Source organism: Ursus maritimus, unplaced genomic scaffold (genome assembly GCF_017311325.1).
Source record: "Ursus maritimus isolate PB19 unplaced genomic scaffold, ASM1731132v1 scaffold_24, whole genome shotgun sequence".
NCBI lineage: Eukaryota > Metazoa > Chordata > Mammalia > Carnivora > Ursidae > Ursus > Ursus maritimus.
This window is the reverse complement of record NW_024424897.1, coordinates 42,141,906-42,160,903: the sequence shown is the minus strand read 5'-3', so window position 1 is coordinate 42,160,903 and position 18,998 is coordinate 42,141,906. Positions and strand designations below refer to the sequence as shown.

The following is an 18,998-nucleotide window of genomic DNA, read 5'->3' as shown; positions in this document are numbered from 1 at the left end:
TTTATGAAGGGCAAGTGCCTGTAGCCAAAAATAGCTCATGTTAGAAAATGACCAGAGCTGTAAACTCGGAAGTCACTTTTGCATTAGCTTGTATTTTAATACCAAAATGGATGTAGACATGACAGATATGAAATACAGTTAATATCTGACTGTTCAACCTGTTTAATTTGGGGCATACTTCCCTGTGTCTCTGGTGCCACCCCCTCAAGAAGTACCTTCTTCCTTCCTTCCTCCTGAAATGATATATTTTAGGACATCTTGAGAAATTTTAGTAGTACTCTTAGCAGAAAAAACAATCCAGTTCTCCCCAGGTTAGAGTCCCTAATCAACTACAAATGTATTTGAGTATTTGTGCCAGTATATCCATCCTATTATTTCATGATTATTGGCATATTCTTCTGTCTTGGCTTTTTTGCTTATTACAGAAGTAATTCATGTTCATTATAGAAACCTTAGACAGTTTTTTTAGTGAGCTATGCAAAGTCCATTCCTTTCTTTCTATTTATTTTTTGATGGAAGTTTAGTTAACATACAATGTTATATTAGTTTCAGGTGTGCAACATATCGATTCAACAATTCTATACATTACTCAGTGCTCACCACAGTAAGTGCGGTCACCATCTATCCCATACAATGTTATTACAATATTATTGATTGTATTCCCTATCCTGTACATTTCCATCTCTGTAATTCATTAATTGTATGACTGGAAGTTTGTGACCTTAATCCCCTTTATCTACTTACCCCCACCCCCAACCACCTTTCCTCTGGCAGCTGCTGGTTTGTTCTCTGTAGAGTCAGTTTTATTTGTTGATTTTTTTATATTTCACATATAAGGGAAATCATATGGTTTTTTTCTTTCTCAGACTTATTTCACTTAGCGTGATTATTGGCATGTTCTTCTGTCTTCAGTTTTTTATTTATTACAAAAGTAATTCATGTTCCTTGTAAAAAGCTTAGATAATTTCAAAAGACAATAGCATTTGTCAGCAAAAGAGCTAAGCACTGATATCTTTTGTTATATAATATTCCAGTCTTTTTCCTTTTTTAATATGTATCTATATATTTTTGAAAAAGGGAAATCTTACTCAGCTTCAGATATAATTCTGTCTTCTAGAGAATGGACATGTTCTTTCCATTGTGAATATTTTCCTTATTTGGGAAAAACTTTCAAACTGGAGAATTCTGAAATTTAACTCTTATCCAACAAAATGAGTGCACGAACACTTCTTCATCAATGGCTTCCTCCCTTTGTTCGCACCACCATATCCTGTATCCAAACCGCTATCTCTTCTCCAGTGAGTCTGTGCTCTGCTAGCTTTCCTAGCAACTGACATGGAAAAAGAGGTCTTATCCAAGCTGCAAGCCGTGGTGTTAATTTTCTGCAAAGTCATTTCATCTTGTGCGTAGCTGCCATGCCTGGAGTGCAAGCAGATTGTGTGAAGGGAGGCAGCAGGATTTTTTCCCTCCCTTTGGAAGAATGCTCAGCTCTGCAGTGCACTGCACAGAGATGTTTATTTAAAAAGGTGTCCAGCTGGTATGGAGAAGAAAAATGTAAAGCATAGTTTAAAGAAAATCTGCAGCAAGAAGGGAGGATTGATTGGTTGGAAGCCAGGGTATTTCCAGAAAAAGTTCTTCCACACCCTTAAGAGTGTACCACTTCTCTGAGCTGGAAGCCTTTGCCCAACCAAGTCTCAATATCAACAGTTCTCCTGGAGGTTGTCCAGTTTGGCTGAGAAAAAGCTAAATGTGAACAGAGACCCTTTGCTGAAAGGCAGGGAGCTTTCTTAGTTGAACAAGGGAAACACAAGAATATTGGACACAACCAGTAATTTTGTTCATGAATAAAAAACTAGTCAATTTTTATTGCTGATGGTTATCTTTCTTAATATTTGACATTATAGAATGTTTCCTTTTTGAAGAAAAATTAAGCCTCAAATTGATAGTTACTCTCTAGGTGCAGAGAAATGGAGGATATGTGAATAGATGAGACTTAAATCAAATGTGGCATTTTAATTATTCATGACTTTGCCCATCAACTGGAGATATGTAGCATGAACTTTTCTCAGAAGGAAAAATTAATAGAGCTCTTGTGCCTGGTTGGTTCCATGAAGTGACTCACAGTATTGAGGCTGTAGGTGTGGTATGATGAAGAGAAGATACGGACAAGGTACCAATCCTTGGAGATTATATCAAGTTATATTGATCCTAGCAGAACCCAAATACAGTCCTTCTTATTTGCTATAAATGTGCTCTCTTCTCTTTTGCTTGGAGCATTTGGACCCTCACAAGACTATATCTAAGGATAATATTTGAAAAGAAATTAGTCATTTTGGGGTGCCTGGCTGGCTCTGTCAGTAGAGCACACGACTTTTCATCTCAGGGTCATGAATTCAAGCCCCACATTGGGTGTGGAGCTACTTTAAAAAAATTTTTTTTTTAAAGGGAGGAAAGAAATTAGTCACTTGGGTTTCTGGGCTATGGCACAGAGTGAAAGATGGAAATGAACTTACTTAAAAATGTATTATAGTCCCAAGATTTCATTTTACACTTCAGTAAAATTAGAATATGCTTTGCATAATTATATAGAACATAGTGAAAAACCCCGTGGAATTGTGTCATTGTAAGCCTGAGAAGCTTGGAGAGGGGGAAGAAAAGTAGATTGAGTCTTTGGAGGGCCCCGGGGGCTAATACGCATAACATTTATATTGAGGGCAGAGAAGTAATTACACCACGTTGACTCCAGTTCTTCCTTTCAGGTTGAACCTGAAGCAGCCCTAAGCACAGCCCAAGTCATGTTATACGGACTTCACTGAGTCAGTAGCCAAAGCTTTTAATTTATTTTGTTTCTGGATATGTGCCATTTCAGATTGTCAGATTGAATTTTCTCTGGACAGGTAGATGAAAACCATGGACTTTTCCCATCACGTAAGGTTATTTCCATCTAGCTGGACAAAGTTCCACAGAGGATTTAGACTTCTAAATTAAGAAGTGAACTGGTCACATTTCCCTGGCTACAGTTTAGCCTCTCAACCCTTATTGCTTGGCTTCTGGTCTCCTTGAAGTTCTTTATAGTTCTTACCTCTTTCTTTGGTGTGGCAGCTTTTTTCAGAGGTTGAGCACAGAGCCTGCAGAACCTCCTATATTTTTTTTAAAGCAAATCAGCTGAACCCTGGTCTGTAGAAAAGATCAGTTGTCCATCAGTTTCTGTCCTCTTCCTAAATGGACCTTCCCAGCATCCTCGATCTATATCTCTCAGTTCCAACAGCCAAATAAATAACATATCACTTTATTGTGATGGTAGTGCTTACATAACACAGTTTTCAGAATGCTTCATTTTTGTATCTTATGTGATCATTTATTCAATAAACATTTGTTGACACTTTTTTTTGTGCCCGGCATGAAGCTAGATATTTGTGCAATCTGATCTGTTTCTATAAGGAGAGAGTAATGAACCATATCAGATAGATATTCATGGAAGGCCGGTGGGATAGGCCATGGAAGGCCCCTGGATTAGACAATTAGAAGTGGTCATTAGTAACATTAGCAAGAGTGATGAGGGCAGAAATCACAGTGCTGTAGGTTGAGACTATGGGAAATGAGGAGTCAGAGGAAGTATTAGATTATATTTCTATGAATCTTAGTAAGGGAAGGGGAGAAAGGAGTATCTGGAAGAGAATTCAGGATGGAAAGAGGGTTTTTCCACTTTAATATGGGAGAAACTGGGGTGTTTTTTTTTTTGTTGTTGTTTTTTTTTTTGTCAGGTGCCAGGGGTTGGAATGGGGGCTCATAATAGGAACTTATTTCTCATAGTTCTGTAGGCTAAAATCTGAGATTGGAGTGCCTGCGTGGTCAGGTGAGGGTCATCTTCTGGGTCATAGACTTTTCTTTGTATTCTCACATGGCAGAAGAGATCAGGAAAAACTTCCTATTTGTGATTTGAGAAGGTGCCCAATTAGGTATATAGGACTAGAGTGGGAGGAGTGTTCCATTTTACAGATAAGGAAAGCGAAGACAGAGAGGTTAAGCAGTTTGCCCAGTGCCCCACAGTAGAGTGGGAATTGGGATTTGAAGCTGAGTCTTCAAATGCTAAATTCCATTTAATGCATAATTCTAAAATAGGTAAATTCCTACTTTTAAGTATTTGCCTTTTCAAAAGAGATGAACAGATAGTCCAAAGATAGAAAATGGACCTAAAACATTGAAAAGTTGTTCACTTTTACTCTTAAGAGAAATGCAAATTGAAATTACACTGAGATACATTTCACACCTATCAGATTGGCAAAAATTCAAAAGCTTAACCACACATTTTGTTGACAAAGCTGTGGGGAAAGTGGCACTCTCATACATTGTTGGTGGGAATGCAGAATTGTTTCAGCCTCTCTGAAGGGGAATTTAGCAATGTCTAACAAAATTGTGCATTGGCCCTTGACGCAGCAGCCACACCTCCACATTCATAGGAGACTAGTTGAATAAACTGTTCTATCACTATCCAGTCAAGTGCTATATAGGTGTAAGAAGAAATAAGGAAGATCTCTGTGAACTGTGATATGGAGTGGTTCTGAGGATATATTTTAAAGTGAAGCAAGCAAAGAACAAAAGCATATGTAGTGTACTACTTTTATGTAAGAAGTGGCAATAAGGATGTATTTGTTGTTGTTGTTGTTGTTTTCAAAATAGAACATAGGTGGAATAAGCCAGAAACTAATGAAAATAGTTACCCTTAGGGATTGAAGAGATTGAAGAGGACTGAGTGAGACTTCAAGTTTGCTTTTTAATAAACTTTTGACTTTCAATCTTATGAAAGTTTTGCATATTCAAAATCAAATGGAAAAAGCACACCCTAAAGTTGAACGCAGACAGGAACAAGTGAACCCAAATAGATAGCAAATGGATAACTTCACAGAAGGAAATTAATTCGCGGCGCCTGGGTGGCTCAGTAGGTTAAGCGTCTTGAGTTCAGCTCAGGTCATGATCTCTGTGGGGCTCCCTGCTCAGTGGGGAGTCGGCTTCTCCCTCTCCCTCTGTACTCTCTCTCGCTGTCACCCTCTCTCAAGTAAATAAATAAAATCCTTTTTAAAAATTATTTTAAAAAGAAGGAAATTAATTCAAATAACTTTTGAGCATAATATTCTGATTGAACCTCTTCATGGGAATAGAGAAAAAAACTGCAAAGAAAATTTGAACTTTTTTTTTTTTAATTTTATTTATTTGACGAGGGAGAGAGAGAGCGAGGGGGAGGGGCAGAGGGAGAGGTAGAGGTAGAAGCAGTCTCCTCACTGAGCAGTCTCCTCACTGAGCAGGGAGCCTGATGCGGGGCTCAATCCCAGGACCCCAGGATCATGACCTGAGCTGAAGGCAGCCGCTCAACCAACTAAGCCACTCAGGCACCCCAGAAAACTTGAACTTAGTAGGTTTGTAATTGGCTGTGATATTGGCATAGTAAGTCAAAGTTATTCTGTAAATAGAGTTAATGAGTTGTTGGAAACCAAGGTTATCACTGTGGAATAGGGAGATAAAAATGATGACAAAGGGTCAAGAAAGAAAGGAAGAACCTTGTGGTGTTAACTTTGAATTGGAGGTACCAGTGTAAATTCAATTTTTTTTTTTTAAGTAGGCTCCATGCCTAGCGTGGAGCCCAACATGGGGCTCAAACTCATGACCCTGAGGTCAAGACCTGAGCTGAGATCAAGAATTCGCTGCTCAACTGACTGAGCCATTCACGTTCTCCTGTAAATTCAATATTTTTTATAAAGTATTTCCTAGATCTGTCCACTGAAAAGTTTAGAAGCAGTAACACCCATTATTTATGAGCATATCTAATTAATGTCCAGGTTTTGATTGCAAAATATCATTCTTTGCTAAAAGAAACCAGGGCTCCTTGGGGAAATCACTGATTCCACTCACAAAGTGAATCTGAAACAACTTCTTATGCCGGAAAGCAAGGAATTATTCAAAAACTAGTGGGGGTCATATCAAAAAGAGCATGCCTGCTTGAAGAGATTCCCACTGATCAAATTCAGGACAATTTGAGTGTCAGAAAAAAAAAATGGTAATGGATTATATAACATTCTAATTACAAAAAGAATTCAAGAACTCACAGTGGCATTCAGAGTGTGGAAGGAATGACTAGGTGAAGCTCTCTTTTACAAAGAAGAATGCCAGCTCCCATGCAGAAGGAATGATAGAATTAGAAAATCACCATTTCGTCAACGTCCTGTAAAATAATTTATTTGGACAAGGTCAGCAGTTGATACTAAAACCGTAGGGTAAAAGATTATTGTGAAACAGGATATTCACCTGACTTCAAAGATCACTAATACCTAAAGATTACTAATTAATTGTAAAGAAACCTCTACGGTAGTGGGATGTGGCAGATACAAAGGTACCAACAAGAATTCAAGGTCAGCATGACAAACAGTGAGACAAACGGATGTATGTGCCTCAAAATTTGATGCAATAAGAAATACACAATACCATCCTCGTACTATTCTTGCCGGAATTTTGACCTGAATCTAATTATCAGGAGACAAATCAGACAAATCCAGATCGTGGGGAGTTCTCCAAGATTACAGACCTGTAGTCTACAAAAATGTCAATATCATGAAAACCAAAATAAATAAAGTTGGAGTGGACTGTCCAAGACCAAATTAAATGAGAAAGAGACATAGCAACTAAATGCAAAGTATGGTTCTTTTTTTTAAAATATTTTTATTTATTTAACTGAGAGAGAGCAAGCACAAGCTGGGGGAGTAACAGGGGGAGAGGGAGAAGCAGGTTCCCCACCGAGCAGGGAGCCTGATGCGGAGCTCGATCCCAGGACCCCGAGATTGCGACCTGAGTCGAAGGCAGACACTTTACCACCCGAGCCACCCAGGCACCCCGCAAAGTATGATTCTTGATTGGATGAATATAAAGGACAGTTAGGACAGCTTTTGAAATTCAAATATTGATAATGTATTAGGCTATCATTGTGTTAGTGTTTTCTTTCTTAGTTATAAAAATGGAAATAGGAGAATGTTCTTGTTCATAAGCAATACATGATCAAGTATTCAAGTGGCATGATTGTTCAGATTACTTTCAAATGGCTCAGGGGAAGAAAGTATGATACATATTGAAAGGGAAGGAGAGAGAGAAAGCAAATGTGGTAAAATATTAACAGTTGATAGATCTATCACATAATCTGTACAACTCTCCCTTCTTTAAATTTTGTGTATGTTGTTTCCCTCATTTTTTTAGCAGAAGCTGCTATTGTACTCTCTGTGAATATAACATAATGCACTAGAAAGAATATGGGCGTTAGAATGAAATCTAGGTTTAATTCATAATAATGCCACTTTGTTCATTAAACAAATGTTTATTACCAAATACCTGCCAAGTGCCAGGACTGTTCAGGGGTGTCCTTAGGGAACAAGAGATCTGGTTGCTATCCTCAAGAAGCTTATATGAATGGAGGAGAAAGGTAGTAAATAAGCACATAAATAAATATACAAGTAAAATTTGTGATACGTAGTATTGGAAAAAATCAGAATACTATAAACAAGGAAAACAGATGACATATAACTTAGATTGAAAGATGATCAAAGACACCTTTCCAGCATGTGATCTTGAGCAAAAATTATCTGAATTCTATGAGGGCTGGTTTTCTGATCTATAAAAATGAAGATAACTTTTTTACCCTATCATTTGTGAAAACTCAATGTGATCATGTATAAAGCACCTAACGTATAGAAAGGAACCGCGATAGATGTTATTGGCTCTACTTCCTCCCTCAGAGGACTCCTTTTCAAGTATAGTATTTTGTTCATTTGCTAATACTCCCTAACCTTGTTTTTTGTTCCACAGGGCTCCGAATGGAATGCCTCTAACTTAGAGGATTTACAGAACCGAGGGTAAGCACACAGAGCAATTGCCTTCATCCCCCTGACAGAAATCACTGTTCTTGTTTACTTTTTCCTGTCAAATAGGCGTCAGTGAGTAACTTTAAGCCTAAGAGTTGCTTCCAGTTGATTCTAATCAGGTGTAATCTAATAAAAAGTTAAGTGGCCCTTCTCCCACTGTCTCATTCTCCCCCACACCCACCTCCCAAGAAACAGCTACTGCTCAGTGGAAAGGCTTTCCAAAATAAATGTGCATGTGTTTCCTGCTTTTTAAAACAAATGTAGTTATTGGTTCCTTGTGTTTGTTTTTAGAGGAATTTAAGGTGCACAGTAAAACTGAGCAGAAGATACAGAGATTTCCCATATACCTCTGCCCCCACACATGCATAGCCTCCCCCATTATCACTGTCCCCACCAGAGTGGTGCATCTGGTACAACTGATGAACCTACATTTATACATCATAATCATGCAAAGTCCATATTTATGTGACAGTTCACTGTCAGTATTGTACATTCTATGGCTTTGGACAAATGTATAGTATGCATCCATCCTTATGGTATCATACATCCGTCATTATGGTATCACACAGAGTGTTTTTACTGCCTCCGTAGTTTTGCCTTTGGTTCCTATGTAAGAGTACACAGAACTGCATATGTTGGTTCACAGCCATTCACTCAACATTTATCAACCATCTTCTATGGGCCAGGTACAATGCTAGATACTAGGGATCCAAAGAAAAATAAGACTCTGTCCCTATCCTTTTTTAGTAAGGCTTGAAATCTAAGTTTTTAAATGTATAAGGTAAATAAGGCATATAAATGTATAAGGTAAATGTAAAAGATTATAAATGTAAAGTAGACAAGTTTCTGAAATTGAACAAGAATACCTACTTTGTATTAAGAAATGTGCCCCTAAGCGGCGTGGTGATTGAGTTTGACTATAGCTATTGAGACCACCATGAACATTCAGCAAGCAAAAAGCTACTATTCTTCTTCCCTTTTTACTTCTTAGCTAATGCCTAAATTTTTCATTGAACTTGGCCATGCTAACTCTTAATTGTGGACAGCAGTAAGAAACCCAGAAGTAGCGATGGCTAGTTGCTGGCTCCCTGTTTTCTCAGTTGTAAGCCAGACTTCTGGTTATCTTTAGCATGATGAGATGCATACTCCCTACTTTTCCTTCAAAAGAAAGGTATGTCATAATTGCTAAAATGAACTTGAAACAAGACTTAAGCCAGAGAATTATACGAAGAATTCTTAGGGTGGAGAAGGGGGGAGTGAATCTGGTTACTTAATTTAAGATAATGAAAATAAATAGAACTTGGAAATTTTAAATTGATTAGGATTGAGTCTAGAGTTCTTGAAAATAGAGACTGTATCTTAGTTTTGTGTAAAACATACCTCTACCTAGCTCAAAGCTTTATACCAAGAGGGTGCTCAGTAAATGCGAAGGGACAATAGAAAAATTTACTGTGACTTGCTAGAAACTAGCACACAGATACAGTGTTTAATAGGAAGTTTGAGATGTGATCCAGCCAGTGCTTGCCAAATGCATTGAAATTACATCGTGCACGCATACACTTTGACTTACAACCCCCCCGCTGGTGATGATACCTGTTCATCTCTTTTTTTAAAAGATTTTATTTATTTATTTATTTATTTATTTATTTATTTATTTGACAGAGAGAGAGACAGCCAGTGAGAGAGGGAACACGAGCAGGGGGAGTGGGAGAGGAAGAAGCAGGCTCCTAGCAGAGGAGCCCGATGCGGGGCTCGATCCCAGGACTCGGGATCACTCCCTGAGCTGAAGGCAGAGGCTTAACGACTGCGCCACCCAGGCGCCCCGTGTTCATCTCATTTACTACTTATAAGGCTAAATCATAAAACACAGATGTATTTGTCTTAAAAGAAGGTATAGGTAGATGCTCAGCTACTTGATCTTGTTTCATTAATTCACTAGTTCTTAAACTCTTACAGATTAAGAATTAGTTACAAAACATGTATACTGCCCCTTGTGGATGATTTAAGAGATTTTCAATTTTCACCTAATCTACTGACTTTAGAACCCCAAGTAAAGTGCTACTTCACATAGAGATGTGAAAGAAGTTTCAAGGAGTGCTAATTTCAATTGGTAGCGGCTGCCTAGGGGTTCTGTAATGAATAGGATTGGGAAGCCTTGTCCTACCATAATCCATTAATAAAGTATGGGATTAGAGGTGGGAGATTATTCATTTTTATTTTAAATAAGAGAAGTGTGCTTTCCTTTTGACAGTTTCATTGAGATACAATTCACATACCATTCATCCATTTAAAATGTACACGTCAGTGATATTTATTATTTTTAGAGAGTTGTCCAGTAATTAATTTAGAACATTTTTTCAACCCAAAAAGAAATTCTGTACCCTAGCGCACCTGGGTGGCTCAGTTGGTTGAGCATCTGCCTTCAGCTTGGGTTGTGATCCTGGAGTCCCAAGAACGAGTCCCGCATCAGGCTCCCTGCTCAGCAGGGAGTCTGCTTCTCCCTCTGACCCTCCCCCCTCATGCTCGCTCTCTCTCTCTCAAATAAATAAATACAATCTTTAAAAAAAAAAAAAGCAATTCTGTACCCTTCAACAGTCACCCCCATTTCCCTTCTCCCCCCAGCTTCTAGAAACACTAATCTACTTCCTGTGTCTATAGATTTACCTATTCTAGACATTTCATTTAAATGGAATCATATAATTCGTGCTCTTTTAAGAATGGTTTCTTCCACTTCACATTATATGTTCAAGGTTTATCAATGTTGTAGCATGTGTTACGACTTCATTCCTTTATTGCCAAATAATGTTCCATTGTTTGGAAAATACCACATTTTATTTATTCATTCATCAGTTGATGGACATTTGAGTTGTTTCCACTTTCTAGCTATTATGAATACTGCTGTGACCATTCATGTACAAATTTTGGGGAAGACTTATTTTTCATTTCTCTTGGGTTTATACCTAGGAGAGGAATATGCTGGGTCATAGAGTAACCCCATGTACTGTTTTCCACAATTGCATGTGCTTACTTTTTAAATTAAAAAGAAAAAAAATCCTTTCTAGTAATGGACTTTGATGCGAAGTTAAAACATATTCACATCATGTTTCAGAAAAATTTTGGTCTCTTGACCTCAACCACAAAATGGGTTAACTGTGGCTCTCCTTCTCTGTAGTCATTTCTCTGACTTCAGAGATTGGGTTTGTAAGATCCTCGTGTGTAGTTCCAAGAAGAAAGCAGCTTCTGCAGAGAGAAATAAGTGAATCTGTGTTGTGTTGTTGGGGTAAACCCCAGTGATGTCCAAGCCCACATGGCGCTGTGAAAAGATAACCGTTTGGCAACTTAAACCCAAGCATTTAATGAAATTGTACGGTGAGAGAGACAGCAGAAGAAATTTCTGATCCAGAAACCCTTCTCTGCAAGCCTCTGGGTACAGAAGACCTCTCAGACACATCCGCTGCTGTGGCAGCCAGGCCTGCAGCCGAGAGAGCTGCGAGACTCTTAGGTCCAACTTTCCTCTGACCCTCCCAGCCCTCGCCTCTATTACCTTTCTTATAGTTTTAAGAGAGTAACAGAGCAAAATCTAGCATTTAGAAGGATAGGAGGAAATTTTTCCCCTCCTATTTTGTTGTTTTTTGTTTCTCGAGGTAGATGTCAATAGTCTGATTTAATACAAATGACTTCCAAAGAATAAATTTTGTTTCTGGTAATTTTATCGACTAAGGAGAAACTGTCGATCATGGACCTTAGATTCTTTGAAGTAAAATACAAGGCATATTTTCAAAAGACTATCAAAGATGAGATTGTGTAACTGTACATAAACCGAAAATGGAATTTAGATATTGAACTTGGTAGACAGCTTTTCTCTCAGTAATTCGTTGGTGCCCAGGTATGTCCTGGATTCTGTTATATAGTTTCTGTACTAAATATATAGCCTCTTAGTTTTTTAGCTTTCTTCAATATTTAGTATTTAATTTCAACCTAGAGAGTAAACAAATTTTAAGTAGGAAAAACAGTGCTGGACTGGGACTTAGCCTGAATAGTAGAGCACGTACTCTCCCTTGGTTTCCTCGCAGGGTGCGGTATATCTTGAACGTCACTCGAGAGATAGACAACTTCTTCCCAGGAGTCTTTGAGTATCATAACATCCGCGTATATGATGAAGAGGCAACGGATCTCCTGGCTTACTGGAATGATACTTACAAATTCATCTCTAAAGCAAAGTGAGTAATGGCCCCACACACATGCTCTGGTCCATGTTCCCCTGCACCACACACGGCTGGAGCCTGAGAGCTGTAGATGGCTTACTGTCTGCACTCTGGGAGAAGGAATTAAAGAAAAAAAGGAAACTAATTTTTGTAATCCTGGGGAAAAGTTGACTAGTGACCTCATACTCCCTAAAAGTAGATGGATCCCCTGGAAGAAGATAACCTCCTTTTTTTTTTTTTAATGTTTTTTTATTATATTATGTTAGTCACCATACAGTACATCCCCGGTTTCCGATGTAAGGCTCGATGATTCATTAGTTGCGTATAACACCCAGTGCACCATGCAATACGTGCCCTCCTTACTACCCATCACCGGTCTATCCCATTCCCCCACCCCCCTCCCCTCTGAGGCCCTCGGTTTGTTTCTCATAGTCCATAGTCTCTCATGTTTCATTCCCCCTTCTGATTACCCCCCCTTTCTTTATCCCTTTCTTCCCCTACCGATCTTCCTAGTTCTTATGTTCCATAGATGAGAGAAACCATATGATAGTTGTCTTTCTCTGCTTGACTTATTTCACTTAGCATTATCTCCTCCAGTGCCGTCCATGTTGTAGCAAATGTTGAGAACTCGTTCTTTCTGATAGCTGAGTAATATTCCATTGTATATATGGACCACAACTTCTTAATCCAGTCATCTGTTGAAGGGCATCTCGGCTCCTTCCACGATTTAGCTATTGTGGACATTGCTGCTATGAACATTGGGGTGCATATGGCCCTTCTCTTCACTACGTCTGTATCTTTGGGGTAAATACCCAGTAGTGCAATGGCTGGATCATAGGGTAGCTCAATTTTTAACTTTCTAAGGGACCTCCACACTGTTTTCCAGAGTGGCTGTACCAACTTGCATTCCCACCAACAGTGTGGGAGGGATCCCCTTTCTCCACATCCTCTCCAACAATTGTTGTTTCTTGCCTTGTCTATTTTTGCCATTCTAACTGGCGTAAGGTGGTATCTCAGTGTGGTTTTGATTTGAATTTCCTTGATGGCTAATGATTTTGAACATTTTTTCATGTGTCTGTTAGCCATTTGTATGTCTTCATTGGAAAAGTGTCTGTTCATATCTTCTGCCCATTTTTTGATTTGTTTATTTGTTTCTCGTGTATTGAGTTTGAGAAGTTCTTTGTAGATCTTGGATACCAGTCCTTTATCTGTAGTGTCATTTGCAAATATCTTCTCCCATTCCGTGGGCTGCCTCTTAGTTTTTCTGACTGTTTCCTTGGATGTGCAGAAACTTTTAATCTTGATGAAGTCCCATAAGTTCATTTTATCTTTTGTTTCTCTTGCCTTTGGGGATGTGTCATGAAAAAGGTTGCTTTGGCCGATGTCGTAGAGGTTGCTGCCTGTGCTCCCCTCTAGAATTTTGATGGATTCCTGTCTCACATCGAGGTCTTTCATCCATTTGGAGTTTATTTTTGTGTATGGTGTGAGATAGTGGTCAAGTTTCATTCTTTTGCATGTAGCTGTCCAATTTTCCCAGCACCATTTATTGAAGAGACTGTCTTTTTCCCACCGGATGTTTTTTCTTGCTTTATCAAAGATTAGTTGCCCAAAGAGCCGAGGGTCCATTTCTGGGCTCTCTATTCTGTTCCATTGGTCTATGTGTCTGTTTTTGTGCCAGTACCATGCTGTCTTTGTGATCACAGCTTTGTAGTACAGCTCGAAATCCGGCATTGTGATGCCCCCAGCTTTGTTTTTTCTTTTCAACAGTTCCTTGGTGATTCGGGGCCTTTTCTGGTTCCATACAAATTTAAGGACTATTTGTTCCAGTTCTTTGAAAAATGTCCTCGGTATTTTGATCGGGATAGCATTGAAAGTGTAGATTGCTCTGGGTAGCATGGACATTTTAACTATGTTAATTCTTCTGATCCATGAGGATGGAATATTTTTCCATCTTTTTGTGTCTTCCTCAATGCCTTTCAAGAGTGATTTATAGTTTCTAGAATATAGATCCTTTACGTCTCTGGTTAAGTTAATTCCAAGGTAACGTATGGTTTTTGGTGCTATTGTAAATGGGATGGATTCCCTAATTTCTCTTTCTTCGGTCTCGTTATTCGTGTATAGAAATGCAACTGATTTCTGAGCATTGATTTTGTATCCCGCCACGTTACTGAATTGCTCTATAACTTTTAATAGTTTGGGAGTGGATTCTTTTGGGTTTTCCATATAGAGTATGTTGACTGTTTCCATCGAGCACAAGATGAGGTAACACAAACGGAAGCTGCTGCAAGTGCAGTAAGAGTGAGAGAAGGAAGGCGTTGTGAAGAAGGCGCTAAGCCGCCAAAGGGGACCTGTGAAAGTTAGAGAATAGGAATTACTCCGGGTGTGTGGGATACTGAGTCCTTCTTTCTGAAAAGACCAGAAAGGAAACTTAGTGAGCTTTGGAAATCTTTTCTCATTCTTTTACTTTACTCTTATGATACTCTAAACAGTGAAATTTTCCTCTGGCCATTCTGTTGATGTCATCTTTAAATTAATTGGTCCTTTTAGTGAAACTAATAGTATTAATTTAGTGTTTAGTGTTAATTAGTATTAATATGTCAGCACTGCTTTTTTTAAGTCCCTGGGGATTTCCTTGCCAATTCTATATATTCCTTCAATAGAAGGAACCATAAATGATCATGTTGGCCACGCTTCCCCTTTGATGGGACCACATTCAAATCATCCCTGGCAGATGAGAACCAGTTTTCATTTTTAAAGTCCCCCTTCAGCAATGATTCCACATCTTTCTTCAGGTCCTCCATAGTCAAGAAGTTCTTCCTCTTAGTTACCCTGAATCCTCCTACACTAGCTTTGAGCCCATACTTTCAGTCTCTAGCTAGCACCTGGAAGTGTTTTATATTCTTGAAGCCTGTTATTAAATTGTTCTCAATAATACCACTCATGGCATGCTTACTATGTGCCAGGTACTTTACACTTTATTCTCCCACGTAATATTTTCCAGAACCCAGAGGGACATATGCTGTCATCCTTTTGTACAGATAGGGACAGACTATAGAGATGAGGTTCAGAGAAGTAACAAGTGTTGAGGATACGACTTGAACCTAAGATCATGTCTTATTTCAGAGTCCATCAAGTATTTAGGAGTAGTCTAGGTCCTTAAGGAAGGGAGACTGGAAAAGACTAGGCAAGCTGTGAGAATCACAGCCAAAGAGGCTAGAGTTCAGGCGAGGCCCCAGTCCCAGTGAAAGCTAAGGCCAATTTCAGCCTTGAGGTGAGATATGTGAGGCATGCAGGGTACACGTGAGCAGGCAGTCCTGCTGGGGCTCATGCGAGTGTAGGTCAGCATCTGAGAGTGAGCGCCTCCTTAAATGGCACCCCAGGCACCTCACGTGCTTCATCCTGATCGGAGCCCTGAATTCCAGACTCGACCTACAGATGGGTGGGTTTGGGTTTCCTAAAGTAATACCAGGCTTAGTCTAGACAACCCAGCACAGGGAGGGGAGAAGTGGTGGGGGGCGGTGTGTGGCTGAAACTGAAAAATGAAATTGGATTTTCTGAACTGACCTCAGATCCTTCAATTTGTGAGTTAGAAGCCATCCACTGGGAAAAAGCCCCATTCAAAATGAAGAAATGCTTTCGTGGGGGTGGATTTCATGATTGTATTTTTCTTAAAATTGTCCGACTTTGAGCACCTTCCATGCCTGCGGGTATAGCCCTGAAATTTGATGTCAGAGCTTGAAGGGAAAATACAGAGCACACGTCTGAACTCACATCTGAGTCACTGTGCACGTAATCTAAATGAAAGCCTGTGGTGCCGTAAACAAGATGAAAATGTCCTAGTCATTGGGGATCATCTAAGCTCACGGAGACACACGCCTGCACCAACCTAAGGACTCCAGAATTTTGCATCTAAGTGATGGGTAGGAGGTTAATCTTACCTTCCTTTTGAGACTGTTTTGATTATGGCGGATCATTCTCTGAATCCCTATCATTCCGGCACATAACCTTATGCCTTCCTTGCATTGTACTTAACTCTTTCATGCGTGTCTATCTCCAGCAGAAGAGTTATAAGCCCCTGGAAGGAAGCTTGTTTACTGTAATACAGTGAGTGAGTAAATGAGTAGATTCCCCCTACTAGGCTGATGTACATTTTTTTTTTACTTATTGGAATAGCCACATAGGAAATATTTTTAGCCCATGTACACTAGTGAAAAGAGTAACCATTCTTTTTTCCAGATTTTAAAATATTTCTACTTAGAGCTGACAGATGTAACAGCAGATCCATAAGTTCGTTCATACATTTAGTAAGTATTTTCAGGCTTCCTCTGTGCCAGACACTGTGTTACTAGCAGAATTAGCATAGCATAGTGGAGTACTCTTCGTATCTGAAGTAATGAGCTCTGGCATCTTGAGACCACAGGGTTTTGTTTGTTTCTTACAGTCACTTTATGGTAACTTTGCTTTCTCTTTTTTCCACCCCATTAAAACAACAACAGGTAGTTTTTCATTCCACCCTCCACACTGAGAAAGCCATGTGGTGCATCACATGGTCCCATCCAGCTCCACGGATTGTCTAGCCAGTCCCTAGACAGAACATGGTGGTGGTGTTGTGAAAAGTGATATCTAGGGCTACATCTGAGTAAAGAGGAGGGTTAGTTTCATTTGGTTGGTACTTTCCTCCAGGGACAGAACCCTTACTGGAACTTGAACTGGAAGCAACTCAGAACATTTGGATAAGTTAGATGAATCACTGTCACACTTGTGACTCAAGAGTGTGCCAGCCTTGAAACATGCCCCTGGGACTGCGAGGGTACTGGCCTCCAGACAGGCAAAATGGGCCCAGTCTCTAAATTGAAAATTCTCCCTTCACACTCATTGTAATTTCCATTTTGCGTTTTAATTATCTCTTTCCCCCATTGAACCCTACCATTTAGGGAAGATTTACTTTTCTTTGCCTCCCAGTAGTTTGCACGTTGTCTTACATACAGTGATTGCCTGGTAAATATTCGCTGAATGAATTTAAAAGGATTAATATTAACACTGAATATTGTTTGAGTACACTAGAATTGCCTACCTCCCTCCACATTTGACTATAGATGTATACAAGTACACTGAAGTGGGATGGATTGAAAGAAAATGGAAGGGTGACAGGAGACTTGGAAACATTTCGAACCTAGCTTTTAAAATGTACTCACTAATTACATCCCCAAAGGCAAGAGAAACAAAAGATAAAATGAATTTATGGGACTTCATCAAGATTAAAAGTTTCTGCACAGCCAAGGAAACAGTCAGAAAAACTAAGAGGCAGCCCACGGAATGGGAGAATATATTTGCAAATGACACTACAGATAAAGGACTGGTATCCAAGATCTACAAAGAACTTCTCAAACTCAATACACGAGAAACAAATAAACAAATCAAAAAATGGGCAGAAGATATGAACAGACATTTTTCCAATGAAGACATACAAATGGCTAACAGACACATGAAAAAATGTTCAAAATCATTAGCCATCAAGGAAATTCAAATCAAAACCACACTGAGATACCACCTTACGCCAGTTAGAATGGCAAAAATAGACAAGGCAAGAAACAACAATTGTTGGAGAGGATGTGGAGAAAGGGGATCCCTCCTACATTGTTGGTGGGAATGCAAGTTGGTACAGCCACTCTGGAAAACAGTGTGGAGGTCCCTTAAAAAGTTAAAAATTGAGCTACCCTATGATCCAGCAATTGCACTACTGGGTGTTTACCCCAAAGATACAGACGTAGTGAAGAGAAGGGCCATATGCACCCCAATGTTCATAGCAGCAATGTCCACAATAGCTAAATCGTGGAAGGAGCCGGGATGCCCTGCAACAGATGACTGGATTAAGAAGTTGCGATCCATATATACAATGGAATATTACTCAGCAATCAGAAAGAACGAGTTCTCAACATTTGCTACAACATGGACGGCACTGGAGGAGATAATGCTAAGTGAAATAAGTCAAGCAGAGAAAGACAACTATCATATGATTTCTCTCATCTATGGAACATAAGAACTAGAATGATCAGTAGGGGAAGAAAGGGATAAAGAAAGGGGGGGTAATCAGAAGGGGGAATGAAACATGAGAGACTATGGACTATGAGAAACAAACTGAGGGCCTCAGAGCGGAGGGGGTGGGGGAATGGGATAGACCGGTGATGGGTAGTAAGGAGGGCACGTATTTCATGGTGCACTGGGTGTTATACGCAACTAATGAATCATCGAGCCTTACATCGAAAACCGGGGATGTACTGTATGGTGACTAACATAATATAATAAAAAATCATTATTAAAAAAAAATAAAAAATAAAAAAAAATAAAATAAAATGTACTCACTATTGTGTTTTTCTCTTTACCTCAATCCCCCAACGTAGGAAACATGGATCTAAGTGCCTTGTGCACTGCAAAATGGGGGTGAGTCGCTCAGCCTCCACTGTGATTGCCTATGCAATGAAGGAGTATGGCTGGAATCTGGACCGGGCCTATGACTACGTGAAGGAAAGGAGAACAGTGACCAAGCCCAACCCCAGCTTCATGAGACAACTGGAAGAGTACCAGGGGATCTTGCTGGCAAGGTGAGTCCTTCAGTGACTTTCTCAGATTTTCCCTCTGTTATGCTCCCCGGGGCAAGATAAAATGTCCTTCCCTGCAGTTAGTTCTCAGCCTAATTTGGATGTGTGATACATTTTGAAAATTGAAACCTCTGTCAATCTAGTTTTTAAAAAATAAGTACGAGCATTTAAGAATAGTATGGAAGATCAGGCGTTTAAACTAAAGACATTTAAACTAAAAGGTGGAAATACTGTTCTCTTAATTTAATTCTCAAGGAGGTCCTGATTATCATAAACATTTCTCAACATATTCT

General features: G+C 39.4%; 1 protein-coding gene across 1 annotated transcript in view; it reads left to right on the top strand.

The window, feature by feature from the left end:
- Positions 1 to 18,998, top strand: part of SSH2 (slingshot protein phosphatase 2) — a 239,943-nt gene that overhangs the window by 202,049 nt on the left and 18,896 nt on the right. The window contains 3 exon segments of the mRNA XM_040641086.1: positions 7,846 to 7,892; positions 11,975 to 12,121; positions 18,508 to 18,708. Coding sequence (XP_040497020.1) covers positions 7,846 to 7,892; positions 11,975 to 12,121; positions 18,508 to 18,708 — 395 coding nt within the window.